Genomic DNA, 22,500 nt, shown 5'->3' on the forward strand with positions numbered 1-22,500 from the left:
GGGGCTCCGCCCAGGTGATCACTGCCTCGTCGGATGTCACCGAGATGGCCCGCACGGTCTGGGGCGGCTGGCTGGGCACTGGAGAAAGGGAGGGAGGGGAGGGGGGAGAGATTATGATCAGGACCCATCAACATACCACATGTTGAACACAACAGCTAGGGACCATTTCCTAGACAGCAAGTAGTAAAACCTACACATGTAAAAACACAACCCAAACCCTAGATTAGCCTAAATATCTAAACATCAGATGAGTGATGACTCTAAATCAATTAAAGACACATCTGTCCTCTCTCTGATGTGAAGACGTTGGCGTCAAAAAGGTTCCTCTGTCTCACTTCTCCCAGGTGCCCCTTCTATCTATCAGCTGCCCTTGGCTCGCTGACCAATGGGCTTTCACTGGGTGAATAACACCACTATTGAGGATGAACAGATCTGGACTTGTGAGAGAAAGAAGAGGAACAGGATGATTGGATGGAGGCGGACTGAATGGAAAGAGAGAGAGAGAAAGAGAGAGAGAGAGATGGAAAGAGAAAGAGATAGAAAGAGAGCGAGAAAGAGAGAGAGAGAGAGAGAGAAAGAGAGAGAGAGAGAGAAAGTGAGAGAGAGAGGGAGAGAAAGAGAGAGAGAGAGAGAAAGTGAGAAAGAAAGAGAGAGAGAAAGAGAGAAAGAGAGAGAGAGAGAGAGAAAGAAAGAGAGAGAGAAAGAGAGAAAGAGAGAGAGAGAGATAGAGAGAGAGAGAGAGAGAGAAATGAAAGCGGTGGAGTTGGCTTGCAACGATGGGGAAGCCACAGCTGGTGTGGCGAGAGAGGGAGTTGTGGAGGACAAAATGGGGGAGGAAGGGAGAGAGGGAGGGAGAAGAGAAATGAGGGGCTTGTGTTATTAGGTCTGAGGGTCCTTCTCTGCTCACAACCCCCAGTGGACGTTAACGTTACAGGCCTGACACAATCATAACCTGCTCCTTACCACTCACAACGATCCAGACCTGACACCATCACAACCTACTACTATCAATTCACCCCGAATACAACACAAAGGAGGAGGGAGGAGCGAGGGAAGGGCGGAGGAATCACGAGAGACAGAGAGGTGAGAGACAAAGTGGGAGAGGAATAAAGAAGATCCAGGAAAACATCAAAACAGGCAAGAAGGGAGGGAAGTATGGAGAGACTAGAGTGAAAGAGTGTGTGGGGGGGGGGAGATGTGAGGCAGCTTTGTGAGGGAGTAGAGGCAGAGAGACAAATGAAAGGTGTTTTTTTTGGAGCGAGAGAGAGAGGAGGAGAGGAGGAGAGGGAACGCAGGCATAGGAGGAGAGGAAGAGGAAAAAGATGAAAAGAGGGAGCAGGGAGACAATACGTTCAGCTGTGGATAATTACGGCAGGAAGCAAACAGAAAGAGAGAGACAAGCTAATTAGAATTATTTTTAGTATGCTTGTTGTTATCACTATTATCATAATGGCCATCAATATCACTGTCACCACGGAGACAGCCACTGGGAAGAGCAATGCTCTGGACCAATAGGGCTTCAGCCAACTGTGTGTGTGTGTGTGTGTGTGTGTGTGTGTGTGTGTGTGTGTGTGTGTGTGTGTGTGTGTGTGTGTGTGTGTGTGTGTGTGTGTGTGTGTATATTCTTGTGCGTGTGTATTCATAGAGTGTGTTTTCATATTTCATAGCAAGAGAAAAACATCAAGAGAGGGAGGAGGAATACACAGGAGTGTTGGAGAGACACCCCGGTAGAGAATCACCCAGACAGAGAAAGAGACAGAGAGACAGAAAGAGAGACAGAGAGACAGAGAGACAGAGAGAGAGACAGAGAGACAGAGAGAGACAGAGAGACAGAGAGAGACAGAGAGACAGAAAGAGACAGAGAGACAGAGAGACAGAGAGACAGAAAGAGAGACAGAGAGAGACAGAGAGGAGGAATACACAGGAGAGTGTTAGAGACACACTGCTAGGGATCATCCAGACACAGAGACCAAAGAGACCAAAGTTCTTAATTGGTATAAAATATAGAGTACTGCACGCACTACAATTACTTAGGTTTCAAAATAAGCTCAACTGGACACCTTGATGATGCAGTGAATGAGCTGAGAGAGACAAAAAGCAGTGCTATCTGGCCCTAAATCGACAGTACACTGTGTCTAACTATTTGACCATGGTTACTGATCAAAACCTTAGAAAAACCTTGACAAAGTACAGGCTCAGTGAGCACAGCCTTGCCATTGAGAAGGGTAGACAGATGAAAGCCTGGCTCCCTGTAGAGGAAAGGCTGTGCAACCACTGCACAACAGCAGAACCTGAGACGGAGCTGCATTTCCTGACTAAATGTCAAAAATATAAAACAATTAGAGAATGTAATTTCCCCAAATTTGAAACCCTTATTCAAAGACCTCTCTGGTGAGAATAGAATACCCTTCCTGTTGGGGGAGGACGCAGAGAGCTGTGGGTTGGCAGCGCACTACATTGCTGCCTGCCATAAGTTGAGGGACAGTGTCTGACAGACCAATCAACCTGCACATGTCCTCTACTGAATGCTTATTGTTCAATGTGTGGTTATTTTGACCCTTGGCTATTGTTGTTACGGTTGTTCCAGTGACAATTTTGATTCTTCTTATTTTAATATTATAAATATCCAAAGTCATCTTTGGCAATATGTACATTGTTAAGTCATGCCAATAAAGCAAATTTGCATTTTTTTGAGTGAGTGAGAGAGAAAGTGACTGAAAGAGAAATACACAGGAGAGTGTTGGAGAGATCACCCAGACACAGAGAGAGGGATGGGGGGAGAGAAAGAGGGAAATACACAGGAGAGTGTTGGAGAGATCACCCAGACACTGAGAGAGAGGGATGGGGGAAGAGAGAGAAATACACAGGAGAGTGTTGGAGAGATCACCCAGACACTGAGAGAGAGGGATGGGGAGAGAGAGAGAAATACACAGGAGAGTGTTGGAGAGATCACCCAGACACTGAGAGAGGTATGGGGGGAGAGACAGCAGGCAGCAGGGATGGGGAGAGAGAGAAATACACAGGAGAGTGTTCGAGAGATGCCCCGCTAGAGATCACCCAGACACTGAGAGAGAGGGATGGGGAAAGAGAGAAATACACAGGAGAGTGTTTGAGAGATCACCCAGACACAGAGAGGGGGATGGGGGAGAGAGAGAGAGAAATACACAGGAGAGTGTTGGAGAGATCACCCAGACACAGAGAGAGGGATGGGGGGAGAGAAAGAGGGAAATACACAGGAGAGTGTTGGAGAGATCACCCAGACACAGAGAGGGGGATGGGGGAGAGAGAGAGAGAAATACACAGGAGAGTGTTGGAGAGATCACCCAGACACAGAGAGAGGTATGGGGGGGAGAGACAGCAGGCAAACAAGTATTTCCTGTGACTATTCCACAAACCCAAATGTTTTCCTGGCCCACCACTCCACCCTGGACTTGAACAGCCTCTATGACCAGGTCCACCTATTCAAGGCAGCAGTGCCCACCTTCGCACGGACTCTACATCGCGCTCAAACGCAGCCCCAACACTTCACACAGGAGCAACAGATCAATAGACACCCCGCCCAGACCAGCGAGACACTGTCACAAACCTGCGGGACACCCCCCTCCCGGACCTACACACAGAGGACCCATGCCGAGGCGACCTACATCCAGACCACAACACCACCAGCCACATACACCCCCCCACCCCAACCAATTCACACCACCCCAAGTCAACCATTCCCACACCCCATTTAGGCCACCTCAGATTAGACCTATGCCCCTCCTGCCAACCCCATTCCCACAAAGAGGGCCTCAACATGGAAGTCACACATACGCCCAGGCCGTGAGCGGGGCAAACAGGCCCAACCCAAACTCTTACACTAGCCCAAGCCAATGGCATGTACCAGATGTTCAGCAGGCTCTGCTCACACTTACTGGCCTGAAGCCAAACCACACAACATTGGTCACTTTATGGAACACAAAGCCTTCACTATCTCATCCTGGAATATCCGAGGCCTGAGGTCATCTGCCTTTGGCCTATTGAGCAGGAACCTAGACTTCATCAAAGAAATCGGAAATACAGACATTGTCATCCTACAAGAAACATGGTATAGAGGAGACAGACCCACTGGTTTCCCTCTTGGTTAGAGAGAGCTGGCAGTCAAATTCACCAAATTACTTGGTGTGAAACAGGGAAGGGACTCAGGGGGTATGCTAATTTGGGATAGAGCAGACCTAACTCACTCCATTAAATTAATCAAAACAGGAACATTTTACATTTGGCTAGAAATTCAAAAGGAAATGATCTTAACAGAGAAAAATGACCTCCTGTGTGCTACCTATACCCCCCCCCCCCCCCCCACTAGAAACCCCATACTTTAATGAAGACAGCTTCTCCATCCTGAAGGGGGAAATCAATCATTTCCAGGCCCAGGGACATGTACTCGTCTGTGGTGACCTAAATGCCAGAACCGGACAAGAACCTGACACCCTCAGCACACAGGGGGACAAACACCTGCCTGGAGGTGACAGTATTCCCTCCCCAATATGCCCCCCTAGGCATAACTATGACAACATAACCAACAGAAATGGGTCACAACTCCTACAGCTCTGCCGCACGCTGGGTGTGTACATAGTCAATGGTAGGCTTTGAGGGGACTCCTATGGTAGGTACACCTATAGCTCATCTCTTGGCAGAATTACTGTAGACTACTTTATCACTGACCTCAACACAGTCTCTCAGAGTGTTCAGTCAGCCCACTGACACAGCAAAAATCACAGCCTACTTGAACAGAGCAATACTCAATCATGAAGCATCAAAGCCAAAGGAACTGAATAATATTAAGAAATGGTATAGATGGAAGGAATAGTGTGGAAACCTACCAAAAAAACAATTAGGCAACAACAAATTCATTTTTTTATTTTACCTTTATCAGTTAGTTAAGAACGTCAGTTAAGAACAATTCTTATTTTCAATGACGGCCTAGGAACAGTGGGTTAACTGCCTGTTCAGGGGCAGAACGACAGATTTGTACCTTGTCAACTCGGGGATATGAACTTGCAACCTTTCGGTTACTAGTCCAACGCTCTAACCACTAGGCTACCCTGCCGCCATAAAAGTGAAGGTGTAAACCTGGCAGTAGAAAATCTTCACAGTATATTTGACCTCTCAGCTTCCTTATCAAATCTAAAAATCTCAAATAGAAAACCGAAGAAAATGAACAACAATGACAAATGTTTTGATGAAGAATGCAAAAATCTAAGAAAGGAATTGAAAAACCTGTCCAACCAAAAACAGAGACCCGGAAAGTCTACGCCTTTACTATGGTGAATCATGAAAACGATACAGAAATACACTGCAGGAAAAGGAACAGCACGTCAGACATCAGCTCAATGTAATTGAAGAATCAATAGACTCTAACCACTTCTGGGAAAATTGGAAAACACTAAACAAACCAACACAAAGAATTATCTATCCAAAATGGAAATGTATGGGTAAACCACTTCTCCAATATTCTGGAAGGAGAGTTTACAGTCTAACCAGACACCTAGGTACTTATAGTTGTCCACATATTCTAGGTCGGAACCATCCATGGTGGTGATGCTAGTCGAGCGGGCGAGTGCGGGCCGCGAACGGTTGAAAAGCATGCATTTGGTTTTACTAGGGTTTAAGAGCAGTTGGAGGCCACGGAAGGAGTGTTGTATGGCATTGACGCTCGTTCGTAGGTTAGTTAGCACAGTGTCCAAGGCAGGGACAGAAGTATACAGAATGGTGTCGTCTGCGTAGAGGTGGATCAGGGAATCGCCCGTAGCAAGAGTGATATCATTGATATATACAGAGAAAAGAGTCGGCCCCGAGAATTGAACCCTGTGGTACCCCCATGGAGACTGCCAGAGGTCCGGACAACATGCCCTCCGATTTGACACACTGAACTCTGTCTGCAAAGTAGTTGGTGAATCAGGCGAGGCAGTCATTAGAAAAACCAAGGTTATTGAGTCTGCCGATAAGAATACGGTGATTGACAGAGTCGAAAGCTTTGGCCAGGTCAATGAAGACGGCTGCACAGTACTGTCTTTTATCGATGGCAGTTATGATATCGTTTAGTACCTTGAGCATGGCTGAGATGCACCCGTGATCTGCTCGGAAACCGGATTGCACAGCGGAGAAGGTACGGTGGGATTCGAAATGGCCAGTGATCTGTTTATTAACTTTGCTTTCGAAGACTTTAGATAGGCAGGGTAGGCAGGGTAGGATAGATCTAGGTCTGTAACAGTTTGGGTCTAGGGCGTCACCCCCTTTGAAGAGGGGGATGACCGCGGCAGCTTTCAAATCTGTAGGGATCTCAGACGATACGAAAGAGAGGTTGAACAGGCTGGCAATAGGGGTTGCAACAATGGGTGAAGATAGTTTTAGAAAGAGAGGGTCCAGACTGTCTATCCCAGCTGATTTGTAAGGGTCCAGGTTTTGCAGCTCTTTCAGAACATCTGCTGTCTGGATTTGGGTGAAGGAGAAGCTGGGGAGGCTTGGGCGAGTAGCTGCGGGGGGGGGGGGGCTGTTGGCCAGGGTTGGTGTAGCCAGGAGGAAGGCATGGCCAGCCGTTGAGAAATGCTTATTGAAATGTATCAGTGGTGACCGTGTTACCTAGTCTCTGTGCAGTGGGCAGCTGGGAGGAAGTGCTCTTATTCTCCATGGACTTTACAGTGTCCCAAAACCTTTTGGAGTTCGAGCTACAGGATGTGAATTTCTGTTCGAAAAAGCTAGCCTTTGCTTTCCTGACTGACTGCATGTATTGGTTCCAGACTTCCCTGAACAGTTGCATATCGCGGGGACTATTCGATGCTATTGCAGTCCGCCACAGATTGTTCTGGTCAGGGGCAGTCAGGTCTGGAGTGAACCAAGGGCTATATCTTTTCTTAGTTCTGCCTTTTTTGAACGGGGCATGCTTATCTAAGATGGTGAGTAAATTACTTTTAAAGAATGACAAGGCATCCTCGACTGATTGGATGAGGTCAATATCCTTCCAGGATACCCGGGCCAGGTCGATTAGAAAGGCCTGCTCGCAGAAGTGTTTTAGGGAGCGTTTGGCAGTGATGAGGTGTGGCCGTTTGACCGCGGACCCATAGCGGATACAGGCAATGAGGCAGTGATCGCTGAGATCCTGATTGAAAACAGCGGAGGTGTATTTGGAGGGCAAGTTGGTCAGGATAATCCCTATGAGGGTGCCCATGTTTACTGATTTAGGGTTGTACCTGGTGGGTTCCTTGATGATTTGTGTGAGATTGAGGGCATCTAGCCTAGATTGTAGGACTGCCGAGGTGTTAAGCATATCCCAGTTTAGGTCACCTAACAGAACGAACTCTGGAGCTAAATCGGGGGTGATCAATTCACAAATGGTGTCCAGGGCACAGCTGGGAGCGGAGGGGGGTCGATAGCAGGCGGCAACAGTGAGAGACTTATTCTGGACAGGTAAAAAAAATTTTGGGTATAGACAGAACTTTGCAGACTAACTCCTCCCCCTTTGGCAGTTCTATCTTGATGGAAAATGTTGTAGTTTGGTATGGAAATCTCAGAATTGTTGGTGGCCTTCCTATGCCAGTATTCAGACACGGCAAGGACATCAGGGTTGGCAGAGTGTGCTAAAGCATTGAGTAAAATAAACTTAGGGAGGAGGCTTCTGATGTTGACATGCATGAAACTGGGTGTACCTCCACATCACCCGAGGAACAGAGGAGGAGTAGGATGAGGGTACGGCTAAAGGCTATCAAAACTGGTCGCCTAGAGCGTTGGGGACAAAGAATAAAAGGAGCAGATTTCTGGGTGTGGTAGAATAGACATGTCTACATTAGGGCTCCTGCTAAGAAAACACATTAGAACATCAATCAAGGATTGTGTGTGTGTGTGCGCGTATGTCTTGTGTGTGTGTGTGTATGCGTACATGTGTGTGTGTGTGTTCCATGCCCCCTACCATCTTCCAGTGTGGTAGCGTTGATCTCAGAGCTGGAGGGGCCTGTGCCGGCCCTGTTGAAGGCCTGGACCACCACTCCATATTGGGCAAACTTCTTCAGGTTGTCCAGGGTGTACACCTCACTGTCCCCTGTAGCCTTCATCTCAACGATACTGTACTGGCCGTTACTGCCCGGCCCGTTCTCACGGTAACCAATCTGGTAACCCCGGATCACCCCGTTTTGAAGCTCCTTCCTGGGGGCCTAGAGGGAGAGAGGGAGAAGAGAGGGATGAGAGAATGAAAGAGGATAAAAATTGACATTGATAGAGTTCTGTGGCGTGAACAGATATATGATTCTAGGTTTTAATTTCAGACTGGGCCTCGACCTGTAAAGAGCATCTCATGTCATATTGCTATGATGTTTGTAATAGTCTTGAATCTACAGGTGGTTTACCTTCCAGGTGACGCGGATGCTCTGCGAGGTCATAGGCTGGAGGAAAACCTCCATAGGAGGACCATCGGGCTCTGGCGGGAGGAAAAGAGAGATTGACTGCACTGAAAGGATTGACTAAGGTCATCTCGTTGATATCTGTTTGTGCGTATTTGTGTGTGTGCTTGTACAGTGCCTTCGGAAAATATTCAAACACCTTGACTTTTTCCACATTTTGTGAGCTTCTTCCATCTCCACAGAGGATTTCAATAGCTCTGTCAGAGTGACCATCGGGTTCTTGGTCACCTCCTTGACCAAGGCCCTTTTCCCCCGATTGCTCAGTTTGGCCGGGTGGCCAGCTCTAGGAACAGTCTTCGTGGTTCCAAACTTCTTCCATTTAAGAATGAGGCCACTGTGTTTTTGGGGACCTTCAATGATGCAGACATTGTTTGGTACCCTTCCCCAGGTCTGTGCCTCAACACAATCCTGTTTCGGAGCTCTACAGACAATTCCTTTGACCTCATGGCTGGGTTTTTGCTCTCACCGGTGTGTGCCTTTCCAAATCAAGTTGTAGAAGCATCACAAGGATGATCAATGGAAACAGGAAGCACCTGAGCTCAATTTCGTGTATCATAGCAAAGGGTCTGTTTTTTTTTCCTCAATAAACTGTTTTCACCTTGTCCTTATGGGGTATTGTGTGTAGATTGCTGAGTTTTTAAAAAATTGAAAACATTTTAGAATACGGCTGCAACGTAACAAAATGTGGAACAAGTCAAAGGGTCTGAATACTTGTGTGTGTGTGTGTGTGTGGTTGTGTTAGACTCACGCGCTTCCTCGGTGCTGATGGTGAGCTCCTTGCTGGCTTGACTGTGTCCGATCTTGTTGTAGGAGAACATGCGGATGCTGTAGACTTGGGCAGGGTGTAAATCCACGATGTTGGCCTGGTTATTGGTGGGAGAGATCTTACGGGTGGCATGCTTCAACTCCCATGGATCTGCGTGTGTTTATGAGTGTGTGTGTGTAAGAGAGAGTGTGTGTGTGTGTAAGTGAGTGAGTGAGTGAGTGAGTGAGTGTGTATATATATGTATGTGTGTGTTTGTGTGAGTGTGTGTGTGCGCACAAAAGATACATTAGTCGGTTATAGTTATGTTCTCAGTACTGACTAATAGTCAATCCCCAGTTTAACCCCCGCTGTCTCCTGGCATACCGGTCTTGTTCTTGTACTCAATGTCGTAGCTGGTGATGATGCTGTTGCCGTCAAATCTCTGGGTCCAGCGCAGGTTCATACTCCGATCCTTCACCTCCCTCACCTCCAACTCTGGAGGGTCTGGGGGCTCTGAGAGAGAAAGAGGGAGAGAAAGAAAGAAAGAAAGGAAAGGAGAAAGATGTAAGGTAGAACCCTTTTTAGTTCCAGGTAGAACCCTCTGTAGAAAGGGTTCTAAATGGAACCAAATATTGTTCTGCCTGGAACACAACAGGGTTCTCCAATGGGGACAGCCAAACAACCCTTTTAATTTCCAGATAGCACATTTGTTTTTAAGAGTGTAGAGGGAATAGAACATTAGCATAGTGTGAAAGAAAGCGATTCTGTACTGATTTTCGCTCTCTCCCGATTCACGTCACAGTAAGCAGGTAGTTGTCTATTCACTAGGCACCAAACGGAAGAAAACGGACTGAAACAGGGATGATTACCTGAACTAGCATTTTCCATTGTAAAACGCTTTGCTACGGTGTGCGCTAATGAATGTGACCCAAGCATTTCCATCTAGCTGATTGTCTGACCCACTGACCTTGCACAGTGAGCTGGATGAGTCCCCGTCCCTCTCCATAGGAGTTGATGGCATGGCAGGAGAAGAAGACCGAGTCACCACGTTCTGCTGGCTTCAGCTACACACAGAGGCAGAGAGAGAGAGGCGGAGAGAGAGAGGCAGAGAGAGAGAGGCAGAGAGAGAGAGGCAGAGAGAGAGAGGCAGAGAGAGAGGCAGAGAGAGAGAGAGGCAGAGAGAGAGAGAGGCAGAGAGAGAGAGAGGCAGAGAGAGAGAGGCAGAGAGAGAGAGAGGCAGAGAGAGAGAGAGAGGCAGAGAGAGAGAGAGAGGCAGAGAGAGAGAGAGAGAGGCAGAGAGAGAGAGAGAGGCAGAGAGAGAGAGAGAGGCAGAGAGAGAGAGAGAGGCAGAGAGAGAGAGAGAGAGAGAGAGAGAGGCAGAGAGAGCGAGAGAGAGACTACGTAAAGCCACTTCCATACACAGCTCATCTGATCTCATATCCTCAATTTGGTGTATCTGATGTCCTAACCCTCTAAATGGCACGTGTGTTATCTGTGTGTGTGTTTCTGTGTCTGACTGTATGTTTGTGTGTGTGTGTGTGTGTGTGTGTGTGTGTGTGTGTGTATATATATATATGTCTACAGTATCTGTGTGTGACTTACCTTCAGCGTAGACAATACTTCGTCACTTTTCTCGTTGGGGCTGGTGGTGATGGCGTAGCGAGGGTTACGGTCGGGGTCGATGACCGTGTCACCACGCTCCCAACGGATGATGATAGGCCATTCCCCCCTCGCTGTGCAGTTCAGCTCCTTAATCTGTCCCTTAATGGCCATGGTGGTGTTGGGGTGCGACGTGATCATTGCTGGGACTGGAGAGAGAACGATGCAGGGAAGAATGAAGGTGGGATGGATGGTGGGAATGACAAGGGAAATAATGGGACAGGGTCCGACAGGGAAATAATGGGACAGGGTCCGACAGGGAAATAATGGGACAGGGTCCGACAGGGAAATACAGGCAGAGTTTTTCGTCATACATGAGTTTCCACCAAAATATAAGATTCAACTTTCGCACTATGATCATTTTAGGGTTTAATCCTCCTCATTAGGAAATGCGACTGAGAATGAGATTGAAACAGCGTAACCAAGTCTTGTGTCTGGACTTAGCCTTGGCTAGCAAGCTAGTCAACTTCTTTGGCCAATTAGCTTCAGCTGGCCAGTGTGTCACCATTGGTTTGACTTTGGATAGCCTATCTGTGGGGCTAGTTAGGGACTGTCAATATATATATATATATATCATTGATTTGAGGTTTTTAAGTCATTGAAATTTGGAGCCATTGAACATTTAAAATATTGTCCCATGTACATTGTGTAATTTACTGATGGTCCCTAGCTAGCCCCATAGGGATATCCAAAGTCAAACCAAATTCACCATGGGCATTATGATTGGGTCACTTGCAGCTGTGCTCCGAATTGATGATTACTTAGGTGTTGCCAGCTGTGGGTATGTGGGCAGGATTGAAATAAACCCAACCCAAGGAAAACTGCTACACACCCTTCATTCCGTTACATATATTTTTTTAATTATCTTGTAAATCTCAGTTTTGAACGGGACTAACTGCATGACCAAATGTATCCTATTTACACTTAATAGTCCATTTTGACACTAGAATAAATGTTTCTTACTCATAATCATAATAAAGTCACGTTACCTAGTGGCCTCATGGGTGGAATGTTACATTTTTGATAATTTATACGAATAAATAATAATTAAAAGCCAAAAATCTGGTGTTTCTATGTCAAACAATTATGTTAGATCTCAGTCTTCTGTGATGTACGCTACCGTTCAAAATTTGGGTTCACTTAGAAATGTTCTTGTTTTCCATGAAAACGTATATGAAATGAGTTGCAAATTGAATAGGAAATATAGTCAAGACGTTGACAAGGTTATAAATAATTATTTTTAATTGAAATAATAATTGTGTCCATCTTTGCTTTCGTCATAGAATCCTGAATTTGCAGCAATGGCAGCCTTGCAGTCCTTTGGCATTCTAGTTGTCAAATTGTTGAGGCAATCTGAAGAGATTTCAACCAATGTTCCCTGAAGCACCTCCCACAATTTGGATTGGCTTGATGGGCACTTCTTACGTACCATACGGTCAAGCTGCTCCCACAACAGCTCAACAGGGTTGAGATCCGGTGACTGTGCTGGCCACTCCATTATAGACAGAATACCAGCTGACTGCTTCTTACCAAAATAGATATTGCATAGTTTGGAGCTGTGCTTTGGGTCATTGTCCTGTTGTAGGAGGAAATTGGCTCCAATTAAGTGCCGTTATGGTATGACATTGCAAAATGGAGTGTTAGCCTTCCTTCTTCAAGATCCCTTTTACCCTGTACAAATCTCCCACTTTACCACCACCAAAGCACCCCCAGACCATCACATTGCCTCCACCATGCTTTACAGATAGCATCAAGCACTCCTCCAGCATTTTTTGCATTTTTTCTGCATCTCACGAATGTTCTTCTTTGTGATCCGAACCCCTCAAACTTAGATTCGTCTGTCCATAACACTTTTTTCCAATCTTCCTCTGTCCAGTGTCTGTGTTCTTTTGTCCATTTTAATCTTTCCTTTTTATTGGCCAGTCTGAGATAGGGCTTTTTCTTTGCAACTCTGTCTAGAAGGTCAGCATCCCGGAGTCGCCTCTTCACTGTTGACGTTGAGACTGGGGTTTTGTGGGTACTATTTAATGAAGCTGCCAGTTGAGGACTTGTGAGGCGTCTCAAACGAGACACTCTAATGTACTTTCCCTCTTGCTCAGTTGTGCACCGGGGCCTCAGTTCTGAAGGGAGTCCTGAAGGGAGTAGTACATGGCGTTGTACAAGATATTCAGTTACTTGGCAATTTCTTGCATAGAATAGCCTTCATTTCTCAGAACAAGAATATACTGATGAGTTTTGGAAGAACGTTCTTTGTTTCTGGCCATTGTGAGCCTGTAATCAAGCCCACAAATGCTGATGCTCCAGATACTCAACTAGTCTAAAGAAGACCGGTTTAATTGCTTCTTATTCAGAACAACAGTTTTTAGCTGTGCTAAAAGGATTTTCTAATGATCAATTAGCCTTTTAAAATGATAAACTTGGATTAGTTAACACAACGTGCCATTGGAACACAGGAGTGATGGTTGCTGATAATGGGCCTCTGTACGCCTATGTAGATATTCCATAAAAAATCTGCCGTTTTCAGCTACAATAGTCATTTACAACATTAACAATGTCTACACTGTATTTATGTTATTTTAATGGACAAAAAATGTGCTTTTCTTTCAAAAACAAGGACATTTCTAAGTGACCCCAAACTTTTCAACGGTAGGGTATATAAAGTGTAATATTGGGATGAAACCTCTGTGTGACCCTGATTTAGCTCACTGCAGTAAAAGGTTAAGTCCATTAGGCAATGGAGGAACAATTATCTAACTATGAAATAACACATATGGAATCGTGTAGCGACCAAAAAAGTGTTAAACAAATCAAAATATATTTGATATATTTGAGATTCTTCAAAGTAGCCAACCTTTGCCTTGATGACAGTTTTGCAGACTCTTGGCATTCTCTCAGCCAGCTTCATGAGGTAGTTACCTAGAATGCATTTCAATTAACAGGTGTGCCTTGGTAAAAGCCATTTGCAGAATTTCTTTCCTTCTTCATGTGTTTGAGCCAATCAGTTGTGTTGTGACAAGGTAGGGGTGGTATACAGAAGATAACCCTATTTGGTAAAAGACCAAGTCATATTATGGCAAGAAATGACAGTCTGTTATTACTGTAAGACATGAAGGCCAGTCAATAGGGAAAATATCAAGGACTTTGAAAGTTTCCTTCAAGTGCAGTTGCAAAAACCATCACGCTCTATGATAAAACAGGCTATCATGAGGACCGCCACAGGAAAGGAAGACCCAGAGTTACCTCTGCTGCAGAGGATAGGTTCATTGGAGTTACCAGCCTAAGAAATTTAGGCCCAATTAAATGCGTCACAGAGTTCAAGTAACAGGCACATCTCAACATCAACTGTTCAGAGAAGACTGTATGAATCAGGCCTTCATGGTTGAATTGCTGCAAAGAACCCACTACTAAAGGACACCAATACGAAGAGACTTTGGCCAAGAAACATGAGCAATGGACATTAGACCGGTGGAAATTGGTCCTTTGGTCTGATGACCGCTGTGTCGTTGTGAGACGCAGAGTAGGTGAACGGATGATCTGACGATCTCTTCATGTGTGTTTCCCACTGTGAAGCATGGAGGAGGAGGTGTGGTAGTTTGGGAGGCTTTGCTGGTGTGACACTATCAGTGATTTATTTAAAATTCAAGGCACACTTAACCAGCATGGCTACCACAGCATTGTGCAGTGATACACCATCCCATCTGGTTCTGGGCTTAGTGAGACTATCATTTGTTTTTAACAAGACAATGACCCGAAACACACCTCCAGACTGTGTAAGGGCTATTTGATCAAGAAGGAAAATGATGTGTTGCATCAGATGACCTAGCCTCCACAAACACCCAACCTCAACCCAATTGAGATTGTTTGGGATGAGTTGGACCACAGAGTGAAGGAAAAGCAGCCAATAAGTGCTCAGCATATGTGAGAACTCCTTCAAGACTATTGGAAAAAGATTCCTTGTGAAGCTGGTTGAGAGAATGCCAAGAGTGCGCAAAGCTGTCATCAAGGCAAAGGGTAGCTACTTTGAAGAATCTATTTAGATTTGTTTAACACTTTTTTGGTTACTTCATGATGTGTTATGTCATAGTTTTCATGTCTGCACTATGATTCTACAATGTAGAACATAGTAAAAATAAAGAAAAACCCTGGAATGAGGAGGTGCGTGCAAACTTTTGACGGGTACTGTACATGCCTTCCTCTCTCATACTCAGTTTAGTGGGAACTGTGTGAATAAGCACCAGGAAGGATGCCCACTCTACCTATCCCTCTCTCCTCCTCTTCAATCACTCACATACCATCTTATTCAACTCCTCCCTTACTCACACACACAATCGATCTGAGGAGAGCAACGCTGTTTTGTTTCCATCATTTATTCATCCCTCCCTCCCTCCTTTCCTCCCTCCGCCGAGCAAAACGGACAGAATTGAGGGAGGCAGGAGGAGAGGAAAGGTTCAATCAACAGCACTAACACCACCTCAGAGTGAGGGCGACACGGAGACCGAGAGAGAGAGAGAGAGAGAGAGAGAGACAGTGAGAGTGACACCTACACAGCAAGTGAGCGAAGCAGAGGCGAGAGCTAGAGCAGAAACGAGTGAGAGCAAGATACAGTAAGGTAGTGAGTGAGAAGCATCTCAGCTGTCTGTCAAGTTGCTGCAGGAGGACAGTCTGCTATTTAAAAGCTAGACGCAGGTCAGAGGCTTCAGAGGCTAACACACATGATAAGAGCACTTTATCAACACCACCAGCGTTTCGCTACACCCGCAACAACATCCGCTAAACATGTGTATGTGACCAATACAATTTCATTTGATTTGATTTGATGATCGCAAAGGTGTGTGTGTGTGTGTTTAGATGTTGATGTAACTGAAGGCCGGTGCAGGGTCGACAGATTGATCGCAGATCATGATGAAAGACAAAGTGTTTATTGAAGACGGATCCCTAGAGTCACAAAATCCATCTCTCTCTCTCCTGTTCTGTATTGTATCATCAGTATATCCATGGTCACTCTCTCTCTCGCTCTCTCTCTCTGTCAGTATAGCTAGCTATGGTAGTGCTATCAGAGTCGCCTCATTGCTTTGACACACTGAGGGACTCATGAGAGAGAGAGAGAACACAAGAGGAAAACTGATACTCTAGGCTGACTGGAGTGTTCCAGCCCTCGCTGAAGCCATCTCATGGTGGTTCTGTGTGGCTCAGCTGGTAGACGCACTGACTGTTGTAAATCACTTTGGATCAACGTGTCTGCTAAATGGTATAGGACATCTGAACGGTTTTAGGCTGATATCAAACACAACTAGATACACAGTAACGGCAAATGCTATAAATCAATGGGTGAGGATGGGGGGGGGGGGTATCCGTGGGATATGACTTTGGGAGGGGGGGTGTCCGTGGGATACAAATAGCAAAGCCACGATCTTTATACCAGGAAGGTATGTTAAACCAGAGGAGTAACAATCCTTAACTCCTATCAGCTAGTTTTCGCCATTTTCTTCGATTATGTTCCTCACTGTGTGTGGTTAGGTTGCAGTCAGACTCACTCTTGACCATGCGTTTGCTGGTGTCAGAGCTCACTCAGTATGTGTGTGGTTGAGAGCATGTGGTTATGGTGTGTTTTTTGTGATTGTCACATAGACCCGATAGGTGCAGTGAAATGTGTTGTTCTACAGGGTCAGCCATACTAGTACAGCGACTGAGGGTTAAGTGCCTTCCTCAAGGTGACAATTACAGATCTTTCAACTTGTCGTCTCGGGTATTGGAACTAGCGACCTTTCATTTTACTGGCCCAACGCTCTAACCACTAGGGTAACTTTCGCCCTGGTGTGTGGTGAGAATGTGTACTCGTGGTCCGGGTTGCAGGTCAGACTCACTCTTGACGGTCAGGACCATGCTCTTGCTGATGTCGGAGCCCACCCCGTTGGAGGCCTGACACAGGTAGTAGCCCCGGTCCTCCTCCAGGACGTGACGAATCAGCAGGGAGCCGTTCCCCATGATCTGGATCCGACCGGTCAGAGGCACTGGGTGGTACTGCTGGGGGTTCCCTGTACCTAGCGAGGGGGTGAATTTCGCTGATGATTGCACTATGGTTATCAAGATCATAATCCACTATATTATAGTGGTTCTGTGTGACTCAGCTGGTAGACGCACTGACTGTTGTAAATCACTTTGGATCAACGTGTCTGCTAAATGGTATAGGACATCTAAACAGTTTTAGGCTGATATCAAACACGACTAGATACACAGTAACGGCAAATGCTGTAAATCAACGGGTGAGGATGGGTACCTTTGGCGTGCTTCCACATGACTTTGGGAGGGGGGTATCCATCCACGGAGCAGTTGAGGACCCCCGCCTTGCCGTAGATCCCATCCTGGTTATTGGGCTGGACCACAAACTGAGGAGGCACTGTAGGGAGAGGAGGGAGAAGATTAAACTTGGAGCCTGACAGTGGGACTGTCTGTCTGTCTGTCTGTCTGTCTGTCTGTCTGTCTGTCAACCGGCCCTGTCTCACCTGTGACAGTGAGCTGCCTCTCAGAGCTGACGGTGGCGGCGTCGTTGCTAGCGATGCAGGTGTAGTTGCCGTTGTGCTTGAGGGACACCTTGCCGATCTGCAGCGAGCTCATGTACTCCTTGGTCTCGATGTTGACGCCGGACGAGGGCGCGACCTCCTGGCCGTCCTTACGCCAGGTGATGTGGATGGGCATGTCGCCAGACGACACCACGCAGGCGATGTACATGAGCTTCCCAATGGAGGTGGGGGGGAAGTCAAAGGGTTGGATCAGAGGGGGCACTGAGAGACGGAAAACAGGAGGGAGGGAGAGATATGGATGGATGGATGGATGGATAGTTCATATTGAGTGATTCAGACTGGGTGGTGGGCTGGTTAGCAGTTGATGGTGAGTGACCTTCCCTGTGATCTCCAGTCAGTCTAATCCTGGAACCCAGCGTCTCCCCGGCCCCCCAACCCTCTCCACTCCAGCCCATAATAGCTGCTCTAATTAGAGACCATTCGGCAGAGGGAAGAATGGCGTTGCCATGGTGACCACAGTAGGAGTGGGGGGCAAGGAATGAGTTGTGTGTGTGTGTGTGGGGGGGGGGGGGGGGGGCGTAGAGCTGAGACATCTGGGGGATTTAATTTGGGCCTCGTTAAAATTAATCTAATTAAATCAGAGAAATGACGAGATGCACACACACACACACACACACCAGATGACACACCCTTCCGTCTTCCTATGGCAAGCACACATTGAACCTCATCAACACACTATAAAACAGGCAACACGCAAGCTGTGCAGTCTTGACCCTGTGCTCTGACGCACGCACACACACACACACCCATATATATCTGCACAATAGCACTCTTGCGTTGTGCAATTGCTGAGTGGTTGAGAGGCTGTAGCAGGTCGCTCCGGCCCGTAATCAGAGGTCATTAGAGGCTACGCGTGCGCTCTCTCGCTCTTTCACGATTTCACTTGCTCTTTCTCCCACAAATTCATTCAAACACAAAACTAACCCACTCACAAGCATACTCAAATGCACACACACACTCAGTGACGTACACCCCCCCCCCCCTTCTCCCAATACACAGCATCCAGTAACAAAGACAGCCACAAGTGTACAGAGAGGCTCTTGGACTAGAACTGGACACACAAATTAACTACTACCCCACCACACTTCCTGTAGAGTAAGTGACCCCTGACCTTTGACTTGGACGTAGACGGTCTGACTGATGAAGATCTGTGGTTGGATGAGCACGCTGCAGAGGTACGCCCCCTCGTCCAACACCTTCTGGACGTCACTTAGCTTCAGAGTACCATTCTCATACACCACCTGAGATCAAGATTAAGATTAAGTTTAAGATGAACATTAGGATTAATATTAAGATTCCCCGACCATGGGAATGCCAGCACTTTAACAATTTACATTTACACAGGGTCCGCATCCCAAATGGCACCCAATTCCTATTATAGTACGCTACTTTTAACTTCTTGGATATAGGGGGCGCTCTTTTAATTTATGGATAAAAAAACGTGCCCGTTTTAAGCTCAATATTTTGTCACGAAAAGATGCTCGACTATGCATATAATTGGCAGCTTTGGAAAGAAAACACTCTAAGGTTTCCAAAACGGCAAAGATATTATCTGTGAGTGCCACAGAACTCATGCTACAGGCGAAACCAAGATGAAACTTCAACCAGGAAATGGGCAGAATTTTTGAAGCTCTGTTTTCCATTGTCTCCTTATATGGCTGTGAATGCACCGGGACTGAGCCTGCCCTTTCTATCGTTTCTCCAAGGTGTCTGCAGCATTGTGACGTATTTGTAGGCATATCATTGGAAGATTGGCCATAAGAGACTACATTTACCAGGGGTCCGCCCGGTGTCCTTTGTCTAAATTGGTGCATAATCTACAAGCTGCACGCAGTCATGAATAGTTAACGTTGTGTTATGCTAATGAGCTGCGGGGATAATTACACTCCTGGATACAGGTTTTTTTCGTAGCTAAACGTGAAGCACCAAACAGAGCGATTTCTCCTAAACAAATAATCTTTCTGGAAAAACTGAGCATTTGCTATCTAACTGAGAGTCTCCTCATTGAAAACATCTGAAGTTCTTCAAAGGTAATGATTTTATTTGAATGATTTTCTGGTTTTTGTGAAAATGTTGCCTGCTAATGCTAACGCTAAATGCTATGCTAGTTGCGCTAGCTGTTACACAAATGCTTATTTTGCTATGGTTGAGAAGCATATTTTGAAAATCTGAGATGACAGTGTTGTTAACAAAAGGCTAAGCTTGAGAGCTAGCATATTAATTTCATTTCATTTGCGATTTTCATGAATAGTTAACGTTGCGTTATGGTAATGAGCTTGAGGCTGTATTCACGATCCCGGACCCGGGATTGCTCGACGCAAGAAGTTAACCAAAACCCAACTAACGACAACAATCACCTCTGCATCATGCTACATGTACACATAAATGGTCATATCTCAGATACAACGTGTCTGTGTCCCCAAACTGCACTCTATAGTGCTCTGGTCAAAAAGCACTACGAAGGGAATAGAGTGCAGTTTGGGGACACAGACATGTTGTATCTGAGCTGTGACAATTTATTTGTACATGTAGCATGATGCTGAGGTGATTGTTGTCGTTAGTTGGGTTTTTTCTTGTTACTCTTGTTTGCGTACAAAATTGAGAAAATTGTGGAGAGAAGAAATGCGCCCACCTGACGATGGTTGTCGGGCAGCAGAAGCCCCTCCTTGTACCACTTGATTGAGTAGTAGGGATAGCCAATCACACGGCAGTTTATAAAGGTGTTCCTCCCAGCCACCGCCGTGATGTTACGCATATCCCTGATCCTGGGAGAACCTGAGAGAGAGAGAGAGAGAGAGAGAGAGAGAGAAGAGAGAGAGAGAGAGAAGACAGAGAGAGAAGACAGAGAGAGAGCGAGAGTGAGAGAGAGAGAGAGAGAGAGAGAGAGAGAGAGAGAGAGAGAGAGAGGAGAGAGAGAGAAGACAGGGAGAGAGAGAGAGAGAGAGAGAGATAGAGAGAGAGAGAGAGCAGACAGAGAGAGAGAGAGGGAGAGAGAAGAGAGAGAGAAGACAGAGAGAGAAGAGAGAGAGAGAGAGAGAGAGAGAGAGAGAGAGAGAAAGAGGAGAGAGAGAGAGAGAGAGAAAGAGGACAGAGAGAGAGAGAGAGAGAGAAAAGAGAGAGAGCGAGAAGAGAGAGCGAGAGAAGAGAGAGAGAGAGAGAGAGAGAGAGAGAGAGAAGAGAGAGAGAGAGAGAGAGAGAGAGAGAGAGAGAGAGAGAGGAGAGAGAGAAGACAGAGAGAGAAGAGAGAGAGAGAGAAGAGAGAGAGAGGGACAGAGAAGAGAGAGAGAGAGAGAGAAGACAGAGAGAGAGAAGAGAGAGAGAGAGAGAGAATAGAGAGAGAGAGAGAGCGAGAAGAGAGAGAGAAGAGAGAGAGAGAGAGAGAGAGAGAGAGAGCGAGAAGAGAGAGAGAGAGAGAAGAGAGAGAGGGAGAAAGAGAGACAGAGGTAGAGAAGAGAAGAGAGAGGAGAGAGATATGGGGTAGTCAGAGGGTAGTGAAGAGAAGGAGGGGGAAAGAGGGAGATCATCAGATGAGGTTGTGGAGAAAAGGGAAGGAGGGAAAGGGGAGGGGAGGAAAGGAGGGGGGGGGGGGGTTGGGTGTATGAATGGATAGGGGGTTAGAATGCCCTGTCCCATTTCAGTCAAATATGTTCGTGTGTGTCTGTGCGTGTGCGTGCATGTGCATGTAACTGTGCACGTGTCTATTTCCTGTGTTATGGTGAGAGTACGAACGTAATCATTCTAATACATTTCTGTTGCAATTTCCTGACTATCTTTGCGCGTCCTACTGTAGGTGATTTTAGCTTCTAGATTCATTACAAATTCTAGTCTCATATACGTCTGTGCCAGACGGCTTGAATACACCACAAGTTTGCATTTCCTGGAAAATTCTCAGCAACAAAAGAGTGATCAAATTAAGACCCTACATCTGTCTCAACACAGGTTGAGTCCCTAATGGCAGTCTATAGGCTCTGGTCAAAAGTAGCACATTGTATAGGGAATAGGGTGCCAGTTGGATGCATCCACCGTCAGTTCGAGGATGACGGTTGGGGAGAATGGAAGAGGAAACACAATGCACGATGAGTGTGTTACCATGGGCAACAGGGCTGGAGGACCCAGAGAGGACCAATGGTGAGAGACGATGGGGACAGAGAGACGGAGGGATGACAGACAGGGGAGAAAGTGAGGTGTGATGCGTTCATCGGGAGAGCGCCGGGTTGATTTAGTACGAGTCCACTCTCTCTCTTTTTCTCTCACTCTTTCTCTCTACTTCTCCTCGCTCTCTTGCTCCCTCGGTGTGCGTTGGTCTTTGAAGTCACAGCTCTGACAAGTCGACCGCAAATGTATTATTCAACAGCTCTGTCACACTGCTCCTTTCTCAGACACCGTCTCACACACCGTCTCACACACCGTCTCGTACACACTGTCTCACACGCCGTCTCTCACACACTCTCACTCACACATGAATTCAAATGTAATGTAAGTGTGTGTTCGTGTGTCTGCGTGAAATTGCAGTTTGGTGGATGTTATTGCAATTGAGTGTATCGTCAGTAAGTCAATATTGAGTGTGTTCCTGTGGAGTGTAAGTGTGTGTATATGCAAGTGGGGGGGGGGGGGGGGTACTTTAGTTTTAGTGTAAGTTACTGCGATTGAGTGTATCATCTGTCAGTGTGTATCAGTGTGTATGTGGATCAGTATGAGTGTGTGTTACTGCAAGCAGAGCGTGTGTTACTGCTGGGTTTGAGAGTCCCTGGCAACAACTCATTCTCACTCCAATGTAGAATTCTGGCATGTCTCCTTAGAGCAGACACACGTGTCATAACTGAGGGTCTTGCTGAAAGAGATGGGGAGAGAGAAAAGGAAGAAATGGAGAGAGAGGATGGAGAGGTGGAGAGGGATACGGCTCTGGCCATCAGTGCCACTCCTCCTCCCTGTCGTCCCCGACGATCAACGCGGTGACAGTGACATCACCAGGCCTGTCGTCAGTGCTCCCCATCACCTCTCTGACACATGCTGAGATGAGACTTGGCTCTCTTCTCCTCTTCTCACTCTCTCCTCTCCTCCATTCTCCCTCTGATACGGCTCT

General features: G+C 46.5%; 1 protein-coding gene across 1 annotated transcript in view; it reads right to left on the minus strand.

Moving 5' to 3' along the window:
• Positions 1–20,199, minus strand: part of LOC109905436 (Down syndrome cell adhesion molecule-like protein 1 homolog) — a gene marked incomplete at its 5' end in the record, with an annotated part of 38,179 nt that extends 17,980 nt beyond the window's left edge. Inside the window, 12 exons of the mRNA XM_031818573.1 lie at positions 1–78; positions 7,946–8,186; positions 8,379–8,449; positions 9,181–9,348; positions 9,562–9,690; positions 10,145–10,241; positions 10,780–10,985; positions 16,701–16,877; positions 17,114–17,233; positions 17,340–17,618; positions 18,529–18,658; positions 20,050–20,199. The exon at positions 1–78 is cut by the window's left edge and continues 69 nt beyond it. Of these exons, the coding sequence (XP_031674433.1) occupies positions 1–78; positions 7,946–8,186; positions 8,379–8,449; positions 9,181–9,348; positions 9,562–9,690; positions 10,145–10,241; positions 10,780–10,985; positions 16,701–16,877; positions 17,114–17,233; positions 17,340–17,618; positions 18,529–18,658; positions 20,050–20,199 (1,846 nt within the window). The remainder of the gene's footprint in view (positions 79–7,945; positions 8,187–8,378; positions 8,450–9,180; positions 9,349–9,561; positions 9,691–10,144; positions 10,242–10,779; positions 10,986–16,700; positions 16,878–17,113; positions 17,234–17,339; positions 17,619–18,528; positions 18,659–20,049) is intronic.
• Between the last annotated feature and the right edge of the window lie 2,301 nt (positions 20,200–22,500).

Source organism: Oncorhynchus kisutch, unplaced genomic scaffold (genome assembly GCF_002021735.2).
Source record: "Oncorhynchus kisutch isolate 150728-3 unplaced genomic scaffold, Okis_V2 scaffold1493, whole genome shotgun sequence".
Lineage (NCBI taxonomy): Eukaryota > Metazoa > Chordata > Actinopteri > Salmoniformes > Salmonidae > Oncorhynchus > Oncorhynchus kisutch.